The sequence below is a fragment of the Pomacea canaliculata genome, linkage group LG1 (assembly GCF_003073045.1).
Source record: "Pomacea canaliculata isolate SZHN2017 linkage group LG1, ASM307304v1, whole genome shotgun sequence".
NCBI lineage: Eukaryota > Metazoa > Mollusca > Gastropoda > Architaenioglossa > Ampullariidae > Pomacea > Pomacea canaliculata.
Genome location: NC_037590.1, coordinates 35,647,958 through 35,669,632, shown reverse-complemented (window position 1 = coordinate 35,669,632; position 21,675 = coordinate 35,647,958). Strand labels below are relative to the sequence as shown.

Here is a 21,675-nt window from a genome sequence, read left to right as displayed (position 1 = left end):
GGGATTATTGTCTTAATCCTTGGTGGCTGAACCATGCATGATATAATAGGAGCTGCTTATTAAACTATATTAGATAATTACTCTGTTTCAGAACTAGAAAGCCAGGTATCTGAGGAAGCATTTTGATTATGGTCAAAAGGTTTTTATGACATACCCCTTTTGATAGTTCTGAGATCAAATAACTTTGATAATTGTAGATAACATTTTAAGGTATTTTTTCCACAAAGGTGCTAAAAGGGCACATATGAAAAGTGATACATGAATCAGGAATTTTGAAACCATTGTCAGCAGCATCAGCAGCATCAGAGAATGAAATCAGAAGGTGAACTAAACTGGCCTTTTGTGATCAACCTTGGGAACAGCATTATTGGAGTTTCCATCTTGGCTATGCCATTTTGTTTTAAACAAGTAAGAAAAGCTTTTAAATATACTCCTAAACCTGTATCTATTCCAACAAAAACTGTAAGCATATATCAAATGAAATAATGAAGCTATGTTAAAGTTTTTCAGTATTTATTTCAAGAAAGAATGTGTCATGTGTGTGTGTGTGCATTTTTCCAGTCGCAATAATAATTTAAAATTTAAATAATTAGAAATCTTTCCATTTACATCATGCACTGGTATGTTTCTGTTGCTTATAGTGTGGGATCATATTGGGGTCACTGGTACTACTGTTCTGCACTTGGTTGACTCTTGCCTCCTGTCGGCTGCTTGTTAAAGCTGGTATTGTGTCACATCGGAGGTCATACGAATTTTTAGGTAAGCTGGAAATGGATAAATATTTCCTGACAGCAACATTTAATATTTCAGCATTATCTTTTATCACATAAATAAGAAATGTCTTTTCATTTACATCTTTACTGTTGTCATGTGTAAGCACTTTGTTGACTTATGTTGTTCGTGCATCTGTCATAACAGATAATTTTCCTTTCTCAGTCTTTCAGTTAAGGTTCAAAACTAAAGATCAAATAGTGTTATAATATGAATCAATTTATGTCAGTTGGGGATATACAGAATCAGCTACACAGAAGTATAATTTGTACACCTTTGCTTTGCTTAGCAAATAAAACAGTATTTTCTCACCAGTTGGAGCTATAAACTGAGTGGCAGTAAAACTGATTACACAATTTACATTTATAATAAAAATTGAGAATTATAAGACAAAATTTAGAAGCTATTATATCATGTTCATTTTATATTCTGATTATTTATTTTGATGTACATTTATGAGCGCATGCACGAGTGTGTGTGGCTTGTATATGCATGTTTTACCCAATCCTTTTATCTGACAATTTGTCTGATTATATTTTGTACCATTCTAGCTTACCACACTTATGGTGCTCCAGGAAAATTTGTTGTTGAGGTTTGGTAAGTGTTGATGATCATTAACCTAGCAAACTATTCTGAAAAAATTTCAGTAATTTTTTAGAAGAAAAAAATGTCTGTAGAATGTAATAGAAAAAACAGTTAAGTCTTTTTAGTGTTGCATTTAGCTCTCCATGTGTTTTTCACAATAGCAATTTAACCAATCAAAAGAGACTAAAGGAGTTTTATGACATTATATCTGCAGTAGGCATCTGTTTGATTTTCTAGTATTATGTATGTAAACTGTGCACATCTTTGCATGGAGGGGAGTTAGTGTGGAATCATATTAATATGTTTTCTTTCTCATAGTATTTTGAATAAAAAGTTTCTTTGCAAGCAAGATGTCCAAGCTGTCTTTTATTCAACTGTCATAATAATGTGTTTTTTATTACAGCATGATCGGGATGCAGATTGGAACACTGATAGCTCAAATAGTGGTAATTGGTGACCTGGGACCTGATATTATAAACACTCTTTTTGGTGTAGAGGTATGTAGTTGTAGTAGTTGAAATAATGTAATTGGTGGATAGTGAGTGAGCTGCTAGAAAACTGACTAATGTCAGAGAAAACACTCAATTATTCTTCTGGTTTGTTACATTTTGTAATCATGTTTAGGTCTAGATCAATGAATAAAATAATTGTTTTGCTCTACCACCACTCTAGCCAAGGAAGAATGGTCCCACTGACAAGGTACCAGCCATGGGCAGGAACGGTGGGTAAATTTGGCCTTGGCCAAACAAACAACAGAGCTTCTAGAGCTTCTGCAGATCCACTGACTAACCTTTGCCAATATTTTACATTCCCTCAAGAAATCAAGAACAGCAACTTAGTACTTGCAAGAGGGTTTGGTCCATAACCAAATCAAATAGATGCTTCGAATCCAGTATCAACAAGACCAAGATTAGGAATTATCCAGGCACTGACATAGGCAGCAACCATGAACTTGTCTCAACAAGTTTGAAGATGACAACTTGCTTTGATTTGGGATTTGAAGAAGCTGCAAGACTCAAATACTGTGAAAATCTTCAAGGCCAAAACTGGAGGTAAATTTGCCTCACTAAACTTGTTGGAGTGTGATGTAGACACCCTTGCTGGAAACATCAAAAAGGTACTATTGTCAGCAGCCCAGGAAATGCTAGGGTACTAAAGGAAGAAGAAACAACTCTGGATCACAAATGATATCCTAGATTTCTGTGACCAAAGAAGGGCCTTTAAGATAGAAAGGAAAAGTAAACCTAAAACAGCTTCCAAGTAGAAAGATGTGAATATTCCAGGAAAAGGAGGAAGGTAGATAGGGAGAACTGGATTGAAGGCAAATACTGGATCATAAAGGAGGGATTTGCACAGGGTGATGGTAAAAAGGCCCACCAAGTATTAAAGACCCTCGTCAAGACAGGTCAGCACAACACCTAAGTCATTGTCAAAAACAACAATGGTCACTTTCTCACATAAAGCACTGCTGTACTCAACCAATGGACTGATCCCGTAAAACAGCCAGATTAGAACCAGTGAACCAGCAGACCTATCAGTTCTAGTGTAAAGGTCGAAAGAGCGGTAACGCAGTCTGAAGGGAAGAAAGTCACCTGGTGTCGACGATGTCCCAGCTGAGCTACTCAAGCAGGATGGGAATGTGTAGAAAATATTTTCTACTGTTAGTTGCAGTGTGGTCAAGTTGCCACTGCATTGTTGATGGATGGTGTGAGGATCATCAATGATGGTTTTACTATGTATTCTACTGACTCCCACTATTGTTTAACTGTTTTTCAGAAAACAGCAAACACTCGTCTCTACCTTATGCTGACATTATGTTTGTGTGTTGGACTTCCTTTGGGATTGATCAAGGACATGCGCAGTGTCAGTCGTGTCAGCACAATTTGTGTCATGTTTTATACTACATTCATTGTATATGTAAGTTTGCCTTCCTTTAAAATCATTGTATTAAGGAAAGTTTAAACCAAGTACAGTATGTAATGTTGTTGGTGCTGATGGGAAGTGTCATAATTAGCAGATAGAATTGATTTTTTACTCATTTTGCTGTTATAAAGAATGTTGTAATTAATTGTATAGTAGAAGATTTAGGCAACAAGCTGTATTCTGTACATTGTTGCTACAGATCTTGTTCATCTCAGGAAAGAATCTGATGTCAGGTACTTGGTATACTCATGTAAACTTCTGGCGGAAAGAGGGAATTTTCCAGTGCCTTCCTATTTTCTCTTTTTCATTTGGTTGTCAGACGTAAGTTATCTTTTTTAAGTTTCTTGTGAAAACTTCATTTTCATGTAAAAATTGTTCATCATTTAGATGGTGTCATGCATGTCATATGATGTGTCAATGACATTGTTCCATCAACAAAAAACATTCCACATTAAATTTTCTTCTCTGTATAATGTTCACCAGAAAAAAATGTCAGTTATATTTTGAAAACTATTTTAATTAAATTGCCATACTTTCGAATGATCTATTTGTTAAAGACAAAAAGTAATTGGTTTCTTATTAGTGATTACTGTCTGAAATCAGTTTCTCAGGCATCTTTGTAAAAGAAGCCAATTGACATATAATCTGCATTATCCATATGTACTTTTACATAAGATTTACCATTTATTTTTACGTAAGCATGAAAAAATTTTACCAGAGTTTTGATCATCCACAGGCAACTTTTTATTTTATATGAAGCCCTGCCAGAACCATCGCTGCATGCCATAAAAGGCATCATCAACAGTGCTGTCAGTTTATGTGCTCTAGCCTATTTCATGGTAAGTTTCAGGTTTTTTCAGTTAGGGTCGAGATCAGTGTCTTGCATATGCTTTATATAGAAATGTAGGAGATAGAGCTAATATACATAGTGAAATGTGATCTTCAGTCTTCTTTGATATAAGTGCTATGTATTTTATTTGACAGGTTGGTTTTCCTTGGATACGTCACGTTCTATGAAGGGAACATTCCTGGTGACGTGATGAAGTTGTTCCCATCTACATTTGGTGCAAATGTCATGAAGCTAGGCTTTGTCCTGTCTATTGCCATCACATTCCCTGTTATTATCTTTCCCTGCAGAGCCAGCATCTATACTCTTGTTTTTCAAAAGGTAAGCATTAGCTTGATTTGTAGCTAAATTCTGGGGTATGGGCTTTCTGTTTGTATGTCTGTTTGGACTTTGGTAATATTCAAAATGTACTACATATGCATTCACTCAGCCTTGATTGCATTAATTTTTTTTACTTAAATGCAAAATTAATAGAATGTCAGAATACCCTTGATTTCTTTTATAGTTCTATGATCGTGTCAAGTTTCTATACCAGCTGCTCAAAATGTTACGAAAAATGTGGGCCGTTCATGGAAGTTTGTAAGTGTTAACTTAGTGCTTTTAACCACCCAGAATTATGCAGAAAATGTAGACCATAATAAAAAATAGTCTTATTGCTTACAAAAATGAAGGAAGTACAATTAAATCTGCATGACATAAAAAAGAATAACATGAGAATGTTGAGAATATTGTTAAAATATAAGGTAATACTCTTAAGTGTTAATAAAATCAGATCTTCACATTCACAGACAGAGCTGTGCTTTCATCCACATTATTTTGGAGACAGTGCAAAGAAAAAAGTCAAAGATTATGTTGTCCCAGTTGTGCAGTGACAACCATTGTTAAGTGTTAAATTCTTCTGCTCTGTGTTTGTTCAAGCAAATTGAATTAAGAATGTGCCATATTATGTGTAGAGATAAATTATATTGATTCTCATATTGTTCTATAACAAAATGTGTTAGTGACTGGATTAAACAGGAATTCATCTTTTCTTAAAATAAAAAAGCGGAAAAATCAGAAAAAATACAACACTGGTGCATACTACTCTCTCAGTAGTTTTTGCATTACAGGAACTTTAAAAAGCTTTTTCAGCTGTACCTTGCCTTCTGTTGTTATCTTTCCACAAAATAGACTAGTCTTACAGTCTTTAAACAGCATATTGTGTGTGTAAATGTTATGTCATTATAAGATTCACAGCCACCCGTCCGTAATAATTAAATGCAAGAAAATTATACAATAAAAATCTGCTTTTGCAATACAAGACACATTTTTGGATGTGCAAAGTGTACGTAACTAATCATTCTTTATATATTAAGGAGGAACAGCTAGGAAACAGTGAAGTAGTGTGGGCACATCTTGAGTTCATCGGGATTCGCAAAGATGATCTGCTAGAAGCAGTACAGGGAGGCAGAAAAAGAGGTGTACAAAAGAAGAAATGTGCAGTCAACATTGAAAAAAAAGTGAAACAGTGGCCTTATTTAATGGACCCGAGTAAATGGTGGAGAACTGTGAAAGCTGGCAAAAGTTGGTAGTAATATCATCAAGTGTGCTCATGGCCATGGGGATGATGAGGGCGATATGTCCATAAAATTGGGATTAAATGACAATGGCTAGTCATCAGCTTACTGAAGGTGAATTACTTCTTTGTGATGTCTCAGTTATATAGCTTGTTTTTCTCTGTAGCATCAAACACATTGTAAAACTATAAACTATCATTTTTTTTTTTCTTTGAGCCTTAATAATAAAGTTGTTACTTCTGTGCTATAAGGAATCAAAAAGTGGTAAACACCTTAGATCCATGGTGTGCAATGAGGCTCAAAGCCAGCTATCTGAACAGTCCCTGTTTTCAATCTTCCTGATCATTACTGTTTGCCTTTTATTTATTTTTTTTTATAGTGCTTCTTTGACTTCTTGATCATCTTTTTGATCTGTGCTGACAGTATCTACATAAAATCTTTCTCAAAATTCCCACCACACTCTTTGCAATATGGAATTAATGCTAGGAACAGAAAGTCTGTCTGGTTGTAGTACTTTTGTTGTAAGCAGCAGGCACTTCATCACATTTCCTTGTAACCATGTGCAGGGCATTACCACTGATATGTTTTTTCATCAGCTTTCTTCAGCATTTTAGTTTAGTTCTAGTTTAAACAGGGAGCACACCAATGTGCTTTTTACATTAAGGAATAAAAAATATTGATTTAGCTACCCACACATGACATGCTATACTAAGTGTCTGATAGCTAGTAGGGATTTGAGTTATTGAGACAGACCCCCAATCACTATCACCCCTCCCTGCCAGGTTATAGATATGATTTAGCATAAATGTAAGCATGTCAAAGATTATTTAGACCTGAATAACCATATAGAGGCTACAACAGCACATAAAACTGGTTATCTGAGGTTATCTCAGTTGTTCATCAGACCTGTTCTGCTTATCAGCAAGGATGTGATGCAGATGATGGCAGCAAATGCATGCTGCTAGACTGCTTGTTGTTAATGTGAAGATGCTTGTGGAATCCTGTCAGTATCAAATGAGATCCTATGCATGCGCAAAAGCTGATATAACACAGGCTTTTTACATATTATTTTATGGTTTGCAGACTTTTTTGTCAGTTTTGTCCCTGTATATTTTTATTAACTGATGAATATAACTTTAATACACTGGGCCCAGCATGTTACTGTAGTTGCCATGCAACCTTTGGTCACTCCACATTAACATAGTAGTAGTCAGAATCAGTGTTTAGTGAGTTTAAAAAACCCACCGAAGTGCAATGGATGTGCATCTTCTCTTTACTCCTGAAATTTAAACACAACCATTAACACAACTTCAGTCTGTTTCTGAGGACCCTTCATCCCTTTTTATGTGATTGCTAACAGTGATTGCAGACTAATAGCGATTCAGACTTTATCTTCAGAACTTACAATACTTTCAAGGTAGTGAGAAGAACTACTGAGATTATTGGAATAAACACATGTATAAGCTACCTAAAATTTAAAAAAATTAGTTTAACTTGGGATGGACACAATACTAAAACCTTTTCTGTCTGAAGTTTTTATTTGCTCATCAAACTTTGATTGATAAGCAAACCTGTTTTTCTTTTTTTAATCTGTTTCAAAATTCTTTGAATAGATATACCTTTGTATTTACACAAGACAGTCAAGTTTTTCAAACAAGAGATATCTGTAATTTGGTTACAAAGATATAATTTTACTTCAGATATATGCTCCATTAAAAGCTTAAGAGGATGAGATGTAACTCTAATAGTGCACAGATCCAGCTGGGAACAATACACTTAAACGCAAGACCAACAAATTTAGCGATTTAATGTATGATAGTTGATTAATTTGTTGTTCAACAGTTAGTGACTGTAGCTTTACAGTGGGGCTGACTACTTCTGGAGTAAATTGTCTGAAGTTTATATGATCACGGTCAGCAGTTTAGTTGCCATCTTTAGGTGTGTTTTAATGACCTCTACAGTGTGTATTGACACCATGGTGCCCAGTGTCAGGCAAGCATATATTGAAGCGATACTCAAAATGTCTAGCAAAACTGGTGATTTTATTTTCCAGGATTTTCATGATTTAGCTCACTCAGCCATGGAAACATCAGATGTAAAGGTGTGAGATTCGGGTTTTTACTGGTACTACATATGCTATGAACTTTCAATAACCCCCTTTTTTTCAAAGCAGTGCTTTTGGGAGTTTAATTTTTACTAAGTTGAAACTAATTTTAATTAGACTTTTATTTCCTTAAGACTTTAAAAACTCATGTACTTCACAAAATTCTCATAGCAATTTATGATTATTTCCATAACTGAAAAATACAGAAATTTATTAAGCAATAATACTGCAGTTATTTCATTTTTATTAAACAATAACTTACAAACATGTATTTCTGGTAGTGTTTATAAATATGGTATTATTTATTGCTTGTGGGATTCCTTTTGTTGTTTAAATGTTAATCATTTGAGGCATTATAATGTTAGTTTTTCTTTTTAAATTTCTTGTGTGTTTTTGTTTTTTAAAGAGTGGGTCTTCTGTCTCACTGTAGTGTTAAATTTAACAAGAAGTATTGCTGTCATAACTTATCCTCGAAATAAAGAAGTGCTAGTCAGGCTTTTCTCCTTTTTATGCAAAGAATTCATACATACAAAGACATCTGTCTTAAAATACCTTGCTTTTGAATGGTCTGAAGGCACCAATAGCAAAGGAAAATAATTTGGCAAACATATGCAAAAAGTAGTAATTCATATTCCTTTGGGAAATTGAACAGGAAGAAATGGATTTAAAAGATTTCAGAAAACATAAATCAGGCTTTCATTATTGTTTATTTTGAGAATCTTTGCTAATTCATTCCTTCAGACTGTGGGCATGCTGAATTATTTTAGAACCATTTAGGTAAGTCACTGCAACAACATTTCCTTGTCATATCCAGCATCACTGTAACACCTCAATCGTTAGATGTAAATGTTTTCACTTGCAAATTTCACCATGTATAATACACTGTATGTTTTGCTTGATCGCAGCAATATTTCTGATGCGTCCTGAAACTTATTTTATATAACCTTCCTTCTATACCTTGAAACGCCTTTCATCTGAGCATGCACCTTGATGCTGCATACTATGAATCTTTTACTGTCTTGTAATTTCTGATGTAAAATAGCCAGAAGAAAGATGAACCAGTCACAACTAGATTGTTAAAGTTAGAAACTTTGACAAATCCACATTATAATACATGTACTCACCATTGGGTGATATCATATCCAGTGGTGAGTGCATAATGATACTCTGACAAACAAATGAGGGCAAAAGAAAAAGCAGCAACACCTGAGTAAACTCTTGAAGAAATGGTGCTACCAAAGTTTTCAGTTTAACTAGGCACATGCACATCTGCTGTGTGTCCTGAAATCTTGCTTTTTAACACCAATTTACTGGTCTGCATGAAAGATTATTTATTTTGGATCATGTGAGGAGATATAACCATGGACGTGTATTTAGGGACTGATGTCTGTATGCCAAGACTCACTCTTATCCTCTTGCGAAGTGATCTACTATTAGTCTCGGTGAGCCTTAACAAAGAATGTGAATAAACTGGAAGCTATGTCGTCTAATGCCTCGTTTTAGCAGTTAACTGGAAAAAATCATCTGCCAGCAATCCAGGGATATTAGTTCGTGACACAACACTGTTCATTATCTCCTGTGCCAGATGGTACAAATACTGATGAGTTTTATTTATACAAGTATATATATAGTGAATGGAATTTCTCCACCACCCCAATCACAAGCTTGCTATTATAGTTCTATTTGAGTTGTTGAAGGCAACATTGATTATGCACCACACTCTGGAAAAGGTTCATGTACAACATGTCTGAATAACTGTTAGGTTATATAAAGTGCATTTCTTATCAGTCTATAATTTTCTACAAAAATTATCAGGATTCGAAAATTAATCCAGAAGTAGAAAGATGCAATAAACATCTGTTAGCTCTAACGAATACCTTTTTTTTTGGGGGGGGGCCCTCCCTCTCTCTCACGCACACACATTTTCTCTCCCTCATGCACTCTTTCTCATTCTTTCTTCCATTTATAGTCCATGCTTGTGATATCCTGATCCAGTGGTTCAATTTTGTAGACTTTTAAACATTTTGCTGACATGCTTGGCTTATAAAGTAATATAACCTGAGTCACTGTGTGTTAGAGTGCTTTTTAGTTGCTGACAGTGTAGAGCATTTTGCCTGGTACTTAAAACACGTGAAAAATATCCTGCCTTTAAAAACTCAACCACTTGCCACACTGCCTTTATACACATCAAAGGGTAAAAATTGAGCAGTGTACCAACACTGAAGCTTGTTTGCATTTAATCAGAAAGCATCTGTTTGCTGTGCAATTGTTTTATCAAAGGTTGTGACTCAGTTGATGTTTTAAGTTCATGTAAAGTAAGGGAGGGGAGCGTTTTGGCAGTTGGGGCAGTGGAGGAAGAAATCTGGTTTGCACATGCAGTTTTTCCTAGATATGTTTCTTTCTTTATCTTTTTGTCTCTTTTCCAGTGCCACAGTCTCTTTGTTCTTTATTTGTTTTCATGACTGAATATTTCACCTTTTCAAAGTCCACATGTAATTATTTGCACACCAGTCTACGAAGAAGAGACTTTCCAAAAAGACTACGTTGATATTACACCTTTTTTTATAGCTGATAAATAAATGAGTAAATTCATACCATTTGATGTAGTTATATCCTGTTGTTAAAACCATATGCACACTAATCTGTATTGTGGGCTTTCTCGTGTATTTTAAGTGTCATTTAGTAAGCTTATTCATAGTTAAAAGTAAAACAAAATCAGATTTATTTGTGGAGTGATGGTTGTCATTGCACAATGTGGTTTGTATGAATAAGATAGGAATTCCTCATACTGGAGAAAACTGTTTTAATTTATTCACGCTTGTTTTCACATGTATGGATCTAGACTAAATAAAATGATTCTTTCATTATTTTTGGTCATTTTTCAAAATGTTTATGAAGTTTCTTTACTTGTTGGTGCATGATAAAATAATGTATATCCTTCAATTTTATTTTTTATCCTTTCGTGGGAAGGCTTAGAAATCATCTCAGTGGGGAGTATTGAGAGTGAATAATACTGCTTGTGTACACTGCTTATTTCATAAACTGTTAAAAAGCTGATAGTATAGAGAACATATTCATGCGACTATATTTTGAGGATTTCTTGGATGTTCTTTCTGCTATACTTTCTTTATCAGCAACTTCACATTATTTCCTTTGTTAGTCAGCATTTGTTATAAATTGTTAGATTTGGTATTCAACGGCAGATTGCTTTTTGTAAACTTCAACACTACGTCCTTTAAGTTTTTTTTAAGCTCTGTCTTGTAAATGTGCATAGGATATCTGCATCTGTAACTGTTTAAGGAATTGGCTATCTATTATTATCATTTTGCTTTTAGTCTATGCACAAGATACATGTACTGTATTGTTTGGGTTTGCATTCCTGACACAAATGGGCTTTTGCTTTTGTAGAAGATGAAACATGGTGATGATGTGATTGGCAACTACATTCCGGAACAGATTTTCAAGGCCATTACCATAGGTATCGTTTTGGTGTCAACAATCACTGGCATTCTTATTCCCAATGGTGAGTGTATCCAGTTTTGAAAATTGCTTTTGGCAAAAGTTTAAGTGAGTAATTTAAGTCTTATATGCTTTATTCGGAATTCTTCAAACACCAGTAATACCTATGCCATGGTAATCAAAGTTTTATTTTTATTGAAAGAATTTAATTAAAAGTATGGCTGGAAGTAGAATTGTATGACTGTTTGGTGTAGAATCTTCCAGAAGTTTGGTTTTTATGCTTCATTTTTCTTCCCATGCAACACAGCCGTGCCCTAATTATTTAGTTACTTCTTGGGTTGTGGTCATTCCAGTTATATTTCTGCAGCTTATTTTGTCTTGCCAGTGCGCTGGACTCTGCCTTATGTCTTAGTGTTTTGTTCCATGTTAGTGTTTTCTGATTCCTGTCCCCAGAGTCCTGATTTTACTTACACACAGTAATTTTATTTAAACACAGTGATCTTGCAGAAGTGTTGTGCAATGGAAGCATGAAGTGAAAATCAGTCATAATTTTATTATAATTCAGGTGGCTATTTCTGTAGCGAAACAAACACACCAAGTCAAGTTTTTTGCCATGAATTTCAAGAGACATTTGGGGTTTGAATTTCTGCATTGTTTTTGCAAAAAGATTATTCTCGAGTTTGGTTTGCTATATTTCCATATATTTCCACATACTTCAAATGATTTTAGTGAAAAAAAACAAAGCACAGGAGGGTGAGGAATATGATCTTGGAGCAGGGCATTCAATCATTAAATTCTGGAGGCTTATTTCAGACCTTATGACTAACCATAAGCTTTATAAGTATTTGCTGACATTTTTTTTCTCTTCGTGTAACATTGCATAAATGAAAAAAAATCATTAACATTTTTATAAGCTCTTTTGAAGTAGCACAGTAAAGGGAAGCATGACAAAGTCACTTCTAATGCATAATGCACAACTAGACAATGCAGGTTTGTATAAAACTTATCCCGTGGTGCAATAAAGTACAAAGCAAATGTCTATCTGATTCTGATAGGTTACTCTCTTATCCCATCCACTGTTTTCGCCTAGTGCTTAAATTATCTATAACAAAGCAATTACAGCAAGTGGAAAATATCAGTTTCAATTTTATTTATTTTATTGCACAATACATTCATATGCCATTAAAAAAGAATTTACCAGTGTATTTTTCTCACAATTCATATTTGTGTACCAGTATCTTTGTGCAGTAAGATTATCTAGGCCATTTGAATAAGGAAACCTATACAATTAAAAGTTTTATGTGATCCACTGAATCTCATAATATGTAGAAAGATTAATATGATTTTGATGTTTGTTTGCAGTTGAGTTTATTTTGGGTTTAAATGGAGCCATTACAGGAACATTAATCTGCTATATTTTTCCTGCCCTTTTCTTCCTGCATGTGATGTCCAGCAAAGCAGAAGGAAAGACAATTGCACAGGTACCCAAGATGTCAGAAATTAAATGTGTTGATTGTAAATGCATGTGCATTGTCTTATTTCTTCACGGTGTTACAATGTTCCTTCATTTTCTTATTTAACATTAAACATTGGCCCAGGGAACTGAGCACATCGGTGGCAGTTATGACATAACACTTACTACCCACGTTAACATAATCCTGTAGGGAAACATTGAATCTAATGTTCACATATCAATCTCTACATCATTCATGAGCCCCTACTCCTGCTCTTCCCGAAAAAAAAGACAACGATATGTGTGGATCACAGCATAAGGAAGATTTATTAGCATCAAAATTGCATGAAAACATACAACAATTAGGCTGATCTAAAAGGGGTCCCAATGTTATCTGTACTTCCAAGCAAAAGTGCTGTTATCTCCTGTTAAAACTACCACCTACATTCACGTACATATGCACATAAACTTAGCTCTTACAGTTGTTACTGCTGCTCTCAAATTCTTCCTACATCTCAGTCTTTCATATTGCGAGTCCATGCTTCTTATCAGATAGGTAGCAGGTCTCCAGCTGACATTCACAGCATGCTGAGGGCTCTCTTCTTGGAGTGCCCTGTCTAACTGTTGGTGTCAATCCACCACTTGGTATGCCAACCATGTCAGAAAGGACATCTGATCCCAAGGCAACACAGGTACCGACCACTGTGCCAGTCCAGGGATGGCACCTGGCTCCATCGACAACAGCTTGGTCTCCTAACTATGCACAGTGGCACATGCTATGTTCAGCCATTGAATGAAAAACACCCTGATGCAACATAATTTTTCTGACTTTGTTGCTTTGAATACACAGACTATCTTTAAGAATGGCGACTTCTCTTGCCAATCTTGGCACCAAGCTCCTGCCTCTTCTGACAGGTAACCCATGTTTTGGTAGCATAGTCCTTGTAGTTTTGAGGATGACAGCTGGCAGTCCTGACATTCCATTGTTGCTGACTGGCCCCATGCATTGAGGTTCTCTTACTCAAATGTTCCAACTTTCTTCCAAGTCTTTGCCCTGTTGGCTCAAGTCTTAGAAGTCCCTTGGTCTTGGAGAAAGCTGCAGAGGTATCAACTTTTGACAAAGTGCTCCAATCGCTCTGACCTTTTGCTGAAAGGTATCTCACAAAATTCTCGTTTCTTGACTTGAACTTTGTCCATTCACACACTCATACAACCTGGGATGCCATTGGAGTAACACATAAGTCCAGAATCCTTAAACTAATCAACAGCTAGCTAGCGCAGCAGAGAGGAGGACTGCACTTCAGTTGATTAATGACTAACCTCAGCCTACCCACAGGTTGCAAGGTGGAGAAGAAAGACTAATTTTGTCCTCCAGCAATGTTGGTGTGTCCAGCCTGTCAGGTGTTACACCCTTCAGATGTTTTCTGTCTTTCTTGCCATCAGACATTACCATTAAGATGGTCTGTCACAAATGTTATTCACACCTCCACTGGGTAGTGTGTTTACACTTGCTCTAGCCATTTAACCTGCATAATCCTTTCATAAAAGTCTATTCATAAAATCCTTTTAATTACTTGTTCTCTGACTAAATAATTGCTCAATTTTAGTCTAGACCTTGTGGGCGATTTTCATGTTCCACTTAAGTTACTATATGACACACAATTTACAATAATTTAATTTTTTTAATGATTTTCTTAAAGGTCTAGTAGCATGCAAATTTTTTGTAATGAATGATTGCAAAATACTACTCCCAACATCTAAGTAAATAACCACCTTTCATTAGCAATATATGTGCCTACAAAAATCACCAAACACAAAAAGAGGTCAAGCTTGTGACCCCACATTTACACAAAGATGTGCAAAGTTAACTTATGGTTTCCCTTTGCCTGCTAGCTGAGTCATTGACAACATAGATGTATGTATAATACTGATGTCTGTGTTCACATCTATCTGTGTTTGGAGATGTTCCCACCTTTGTTGATGCAGATTTGCTTGGCTTGTCTGTGTTTTAGAATACATTTAAATGAATAATTAGATGGTGCACACAAAGCAGACATTCATTCATGTTTTCCATAATGCAGGACATGCTTCATGTCATATGTTTATTTTGACTTTACTATCTGCATGGACTAGTTAACCAGGTCTGCAAACATCTGCAGAACATGTTGTGTAGAAAATACAGTGTAAAAATATAGTGTGTTACTCAGGTCTATCAGAAACACCCAAATATAGCATTTTCTTCAATACAGATTGTCCTAGCTTTAGGGTTGGTATTCCTCCTTGTCAGCACTTTCACCACGTTGAAGACTCCTGACAGCAGCCAAGTTCAGCAAAGTGCAGGAATACCTGATCATCTGAGCCACCATCTCGCTGGAAATCCAGAAATTGACAGCAACTGGCACAAAGACCAACTTGATTCTGTTAAAAAAGATGGTAAATTCAGTTTTCATTTTCCTAGAAAGATAAAAAAATGAAGCTAGCTAATGTTTTTAACAAGCCTGCAAGTAAAATCAGTTAAGTGGGCTTTTTTTTATGTTTTTCTTCTAATGAGTTGCTGAAGTTATCTTGTTATCATCATTTTATTTTTTTTTTTTTTTGCCTCTGGTTTCAGCAGGGTGTTTTATTTTACCTTAGGGCATACAGGTATAATGTAAAGTATGATGTTTTTCTTATTTGGCTACTTTGAAGGTGCAAAAGCGGACATTGAAAAGCGAGTGGAACCCCCCAACCCTCAGGTGTGTACTTCAACAATTAGCTCTTTACAGTTCAAACAAGTTTGGATAGTGGAAGAGCCACCTTAATTTAGTGTGAGCGGACATTTTCAAGAGTAAAGAGTTAAGAACTCTTGTTGGAAATGGAATGCATGCATTCATCAACTCTGTAAGCATCCGCTATTTGGGCAAAATGCATTTCCTAATCCCACTAATCCCAATTACAGAGCACAGCTCTGTTCTATGCCTTTTTCTAGAGAAATTTTATCCCAGTTTACCTGTCCTTCAATACAGATCAGTTGTTTCCTGTTGTTGCTTATGCAGCTATTCCTTAAACAGATTTAAAAAGTCAGAGAATTCTCTCCCATGTAGTCTCGCTTCTTTTCATGTTTAATTTGCATAGGTGTAGAAATCTATTGATATGCTATGTTTTTAAAAATTAACACAATGCTGAAGGCGGGAGTAAAATAATGAAGATTTTGGTGATGGTGTGGGGGAGGGCTCATTGGTGTGCTAAGTCTATTAAATGCATATGCTGTGCAGTTTTTGAATGTTCTTTATGTTTATTTGGCTTTTAAAAAATCTTATTTAATGCTCCAAAGGTGTGTTCATTGTTTTATATGTTGATGCCTCATTTTCTACAGGAAGATTTGGCAAAAAAAGCTATAGGTAATAATATTGTGGCAGAAGAGAAAGGACCAAAGCCTCTGGACCAGCATGATACTGATGATGTAAACAGGGCTAAACAGTTTCCTGCAGAGGGTGCACAAGACCAAGCTGCAAAGGAAGGAAGAGGAGGTGACAAGGCAGATCTTGAGAGACATGATGACAAGAGACGGCAGCAGGAATTGCTTGCAGCACTGGAGGCACAGCGTGCTGAGCAGGAGAGGCTTCTAATTGAGCAGAAGGCTGTTCTACAAGAGCTGAAAGATCATAAGAAGGAACATGAGGTAAATTTATGTATTGATTTTAACTGTACTAGTAAGAGGATGCAGAACAATCCAATGTTAAAATGTTGTAGAGGGAGGGGTGTCGTTACTATGATTGCTATGTGATGGCCTGTTACTCAGTATTCTCCACAAAGAGGCTTTCTATTTTCATTCCATTGTTTCTGTGTTCTTTGCAGAAGTATTTCAGCTGGCTCATTTCTTTAAGGGATCAACAGCCACTGACTATACACATGCTTTCTTATTTAACATCATCAAGTGTTTCAACATGTCTGCCTTCTTGGATATAGTTTCTAAATAAACTTTTATATGACTGTAAAAGAAGTATTTTAAAAATAACATGCATGCATGCACACATATATGCAGATGAACATTCACTTGTCCATATGCATGCAGCATGCAAAGATGCTCAGCCAAGACAAAGAAAAAATGATTTTAATAGATAAAAATTATGCTGATAATTAATGTTCATTATGCCTCTTTAACATTTTAACAGATTGATGGGCCAGAGAAACAGATACAACAGGTGGCGAATGACCAGAAGCCAGGTCAGGCATTCCCTGTGGACCAAAAAGTGGACCAAAACATCATTCCCCAACAACCAAATGATGTCCAGGCTAAGCCTATGCCTCATCAGGATCACCAACAGCAAGAACAGCCAGTTGTCATAGCCAATGAGGTAGCACCTCAGCAACAAAAACAGCCACTTCAGGATGTGGGAGATCCTCAAAACCTTCAGAGCCAACAGGAACTCCAAGTTGATAAGTTACCAGGACCAGTTCAGAATGTACCAGAACAGGTGAAGGATCAGATTCAACAACAACAAAATCTGGTTAAGCAGCCACAGATTCCAGATCAGCAGCCACAAGCTCAGGCTCAGGAAGTCCCACAGCAAGAGCAAGTATTGCCTGGTGCAAAAAGTGGTCAAGCAGATTTAGCTCAACAGCCAGGTATCGCTGTTCAGCAGGACCAAGTTCCCATTATTCCTGAGAATGTTAAAATTGATGCTGTGAGAAGTAAGCGTGAGGTTGTAGGAAATGTCATGCCTGTTGTCAGTCCAGTGGAAAAGCACATAAGTACCAAAGGTGAAGTGGAAAAGACAGGAGCAAGAAAGGACTTAGTAGTACCCATGAAATCTTCAAGTGTTGATGATCAGGGCGACAAAGAGGAGATGAGGAGGAGACTGAAGGAGGCAGGGTATGAAGATGCTGTAGCAGATCATGTACCAGACCTTGACATGAGCAAAGTTGTTCAGAGTATTGTCAACCAGGGTATAGTCATCCGCTCTCTGAAAGACCACCGTGATTGATGAAATAAAAATGAATTAATTTTAGTTACTTTATTTTTCTTCTTGGTTTTTCAGTATAAAGCATGGTTTTTATTTTTTACCTCTACAGATGACATGGATCATGGTAGATTTTCTTATGGATGTCATGGGTGATAATTTGTACATCTTACATCAAAAGCAAGGTGAACTTTCTGTATGGTAGAATATGATAGAAGATCTCTTATGCATCTGTGCTGCCAAAAGAAGACTCTAAAGAAGAAAACTGATGGAGAGGACTACAAGATACAATACTGTACAAGATTTGGAAAAAGTCTGAAGGAACAGACTTATTTTTGTTAACGGCAAAAGCATTCCCTGCATTGGATTGGAGAGATTTACAGAATACATCTAAAAATCTGCAAGCAGGAAAGAGGCATACCCATGTGTTTGCCTAATACATGTGTATAGTGCTGATCACTGCTGCAGCAAGCTCCAGGTTAAATTGAGGACATGTCATTTAAGTGCTCTTAACCTCTGAAATTCTTTTTTATTTTCTCTGCTGATACCTTCACATTTTAATAGATTATTGTGTAAATAGCTTTATGAATCATAACACCTTTATGAGTTTTCTTATGTAAATTAAGATTATTCTTAGGGAGTAAGAAGGTATTAAATTTTTATTTCTGTACAGTTTCCTGCTCACCTGCAATTTTGTTGTTGTTAACAGTATGTGTTCAAGTAAGCTGAAAAGTTAAAAACAATTGCATGAGAGAATGTACATGGAAGTATTTGTGGATGCATGCTTTATTGCATAATAATTTGAACTTGTATTTTTTGAACTAGTGCAGAAAGTTACTTACTGTGATTAGTACTTACACTACTTTTTGTCTATCATTAAACAGAACAAGTTTAATTCTTGTTTATAAGCACAATATAAACCCTTTGACTGAAATATTTTCTTTTTCTTAGACCCATGGTTCTCAAAGTATTTCGGACCGTGGACTACTTTATTAAAGTAAATAATATGGCACACCACCAAGGCCTAAAATCACTCTGAACCATGAATTTCATATTTAATTTGCCACATTTGTTTCATTTCAATTCAAAACTAAATGTACTTTTGTGACAGCAGTATAGTAGTAAGTTTATATAAAATTACATCGCAAAGTACTCATGAAAATTAAAAATAAGGAAGTGCATTTCATTACTAGGGGGTAACGGATGATGTGGTTAGATGACGCAATGCTTGTGCTATGACATAAAGACTTGGGCATCGATAAAATTAAAACTCATGTGAAATCAAGACTGGACTAATTAGTGGATCTGGCAATTTAAACATCACTTTGCTAACATATGATGACTGTCAGCTGCAGACCGTCTGACTTATGTGTGTGACCCACAAGTAGTTCATAAACCATGCACACTTTGAGAACCACTGTCTTAGACAGTTGAACATTATAGTGTACACTGTATTTGCTTTTTACACTTAATAAACTAGCTCTAGCAGAGGTCTTGTGGGAAAAGATCATTTCTTTTCAGTACAGAGTTTCTAGATTTTAGCACTGCAAAAAGACCCAAGATTTGCTTAAATCTGTTTATCTTATACTATAAAGAATAATTTGGCATGGAAGAAGTTGAAGCAGTGTAAATATGTGGTTTTAAAACCAATTTTTTTTTTCTTTTCTGCATTAAAAGTAGACTGCCTTTATATAAGAGGACTGTCCCTGCCTCCTTGCCTTGTTATAACCTTACATTTTGATGCCAGGTTAAAGAATGTTTTGTATATGGATATATTTTTTATGTGCATCATGGACACTGCGATCTCAGGATGCCGTCCTGCTTAGAATTCCAAAGTTCTCCCTTTCCATCTTGGACAAGTGCTCTTTTGCAGTATTTGGATCCACAATTTGGAATTCCCTGCCAGTACACTTATGACATATATAAACACATGAAACTTTTAAAAAAATATATGGAATCAACTCATTCCCCACAAATATTTATCAGATTGACTCATTTGAATGTGGGTGCATGTTAAGTACCTTGTAACACAATATAAAAATTGTTGTTAGTTTTTTTTTCTTCTGTTAAACATTGTGCAGACTTTGTGACCAAATTAAAAATGGGCTGCAACAGACAATGCATCTGATCCTGTGTTCATGTTTGGTCCTAACAAATTTTATTATAAATGGTGGGTTTTTTTAAGGTGGTGCCATAAGATTTTAATTGCTTTGGGTTTTTTTTCTGTCATGCATTTTATAATTCCCTCCAAATTAACTGTGGCCTGTGTGAAAGATTTAATGAATGGTGTATTTAAAAGCATTAATCACAAAAAATTGTTCTTCACAATTGAGAAAGTTTTACATATTGTGACCCCTGCAGGGTAAAACCAAGTCAATTCTTTCCCTTATAAAACAGTCTATCATCTGAAACAAATTATCTTTAGATTGTTCTTGCAGGCAATGTGGGTTTGTTGTATGAAAGTGAAATGCTTAATATTACAAAAGAAATTTGGAAAGGTAGAGGGAAAACTAAGCATTTACACTCAAGAAGCAAGCAGCCCTCACTGAAGCTTTCAATGCTTATTCACATGCCTTTTTCTGCAACTAACAGCTAAGTGACTAGTATGTTCAGTGCACACTCAAGAGATGAACTCAGGTCATGAGACTAAGACTGTAGACTACCAGTAGTTGGTGTCATCCTTTATTGAAGAAAGGTTTTGCAGCCGTAATATGAATAGCTTTCTTTATTCTTCTCTGAAACCACAGCCTGCATTATCTAATATTTAATGCATAAGTGTGCATTGCTTTTAAAGGCATTCCATTTTTTTTTTTTTTTATTATGGCCAATCATCATTTACGTTACTGTTTTCACAATTCCAAGCAGTCGGTATTCTCAGCAGCTGAAAACCAGTTTTGGCTGGACGATGATGCAGGCAAGGATTTGTTTAGTTTCAGATTCTTGATAATTCAGTCCAGTTGTTGGTGAGCTGGTAGATGAAGTTATTAAATCAGGTTCAGTCATTCCAGGTGTTTTAAAACAGAGTTTTCACAAAGCATAACCAATAATTGTAAAATATTTTGCAGAACACTGTATCCAATAAATTATGGTATTATCATGCAACTATAGACTTGTTTGGGTCTCCCCACCCCACCATGCCAAAGAATTTGGATTGGAGGTTTTAAGTTCAATTTTTATAAAAAATTTAGGAATCTTAGCATCCAGGATGTTGGATCTTTTTGTTTCTGGGTTGCTGGATTCCAATGTCATTGTAATGCTGGATTCCAATGTCATTTGTAATCATTTCTTTTCAAGTTTTAGAATTATCTGCTTCATGAAGAATATATAAGCTATGATGCATACAGACTCAACTCACTGATTTTTTTTTTCTTTTGAAAAATATACTGGACCCTAATAATGGTAGAAGACTAATTTTTGAAGAGAGAAAATTTATCATAAAATGCTATTGAAAGCACGATATAGAAAATTTAGAGGACATTTTTACAGAGCCATCAATGCTACACACCATTTTGCATTTAACTATTAATATTATCCCTTTTATTGTCATTCAAAAAGCAAGCCCATTTTTTACCTTGTATTTTTAAATTTTAACCATTAATCTTGTTTGTAAGTTGATAAACACTGCATTTGTCATTAATATGCGAGCACATTTTTGGGTAAGACTCCTGTATTTGTTGGCATCTATTTCCATTTAAAACTTAATTTTGTTTGGTTACCTTTTTGGAAGTTGGAAAAGGCTGAAATTCAAAATATTTGACTTCATCTTTTGATTCCAGATATATTTTTGCAGATCCATATTGTCTACTTATTACCAAAAATGTTTCTTAATCATCTTTAAGAATTTCCCCTGTGATAGTTTGATCAAGAGATTAGGTCTTTTGTTGTCCAAGAAACATGTCTTCAAAACATGCTTTATAGTGCTTTGCCTTTGCACAATACAAAGACGAGAGATAAAAATTTGTTTCTCAAAAATCTTTTTATGAAGCTTTCAGTTGGCCCATTAAATTGCATCTCTCAAAGAAACAACACTAACT

At 35.5% G+C, this 21,675-nt stretch overlaps 1 protein-coding gene across 2 annotated transcripts; it reads left to right on the top strand.

Annotated features, from left to right (window-relative positions):
- The first annotated feature begins 4,015 nt into the window (after window positions 1-4,015).
- LOC112565096 (putative sodium-coupled neutral amino acid transporter 10) lies at window positions 4,016-21,673 on the top strand. Of its 2 annotated transcripts, XM_025240372.1 has the most exons (9): window positions 4,016-4,118; window positions 4,264-4,447; window positions 7,736-7,783; window positions 11,195-11,309; window positions 12,608-12,726; window positions 14,948-15,131; window positions 15,387-15,433; window positions 16,054-16,359; window positions 16,853-21,673. In XM_025240372.1, the coding sequence occupies exons 2-9, from the start codon at window positions 4,319-4,321 to the stop codon at window positions 17,663-17,665; spliced, it is 1,761 nt and encodes a 586-aa protein (XP_025096157.1). In that variant the 5' UTR covers window positions 4,016-4,118; window positions 4,264-4,318; the 3' UTR covers window positions 17,666-21,673. The 2 variants fall into 2 exon arrangements, with proteins under 2 accessions (XP_025096157.1, XP_025096167.1); XM_025240382.1 differs by lacking the exon at window positions 7,736-7,783.
- The last annotated feature ends 2 nt before the right edge of the window (window positions 21,674-21,675 follow it).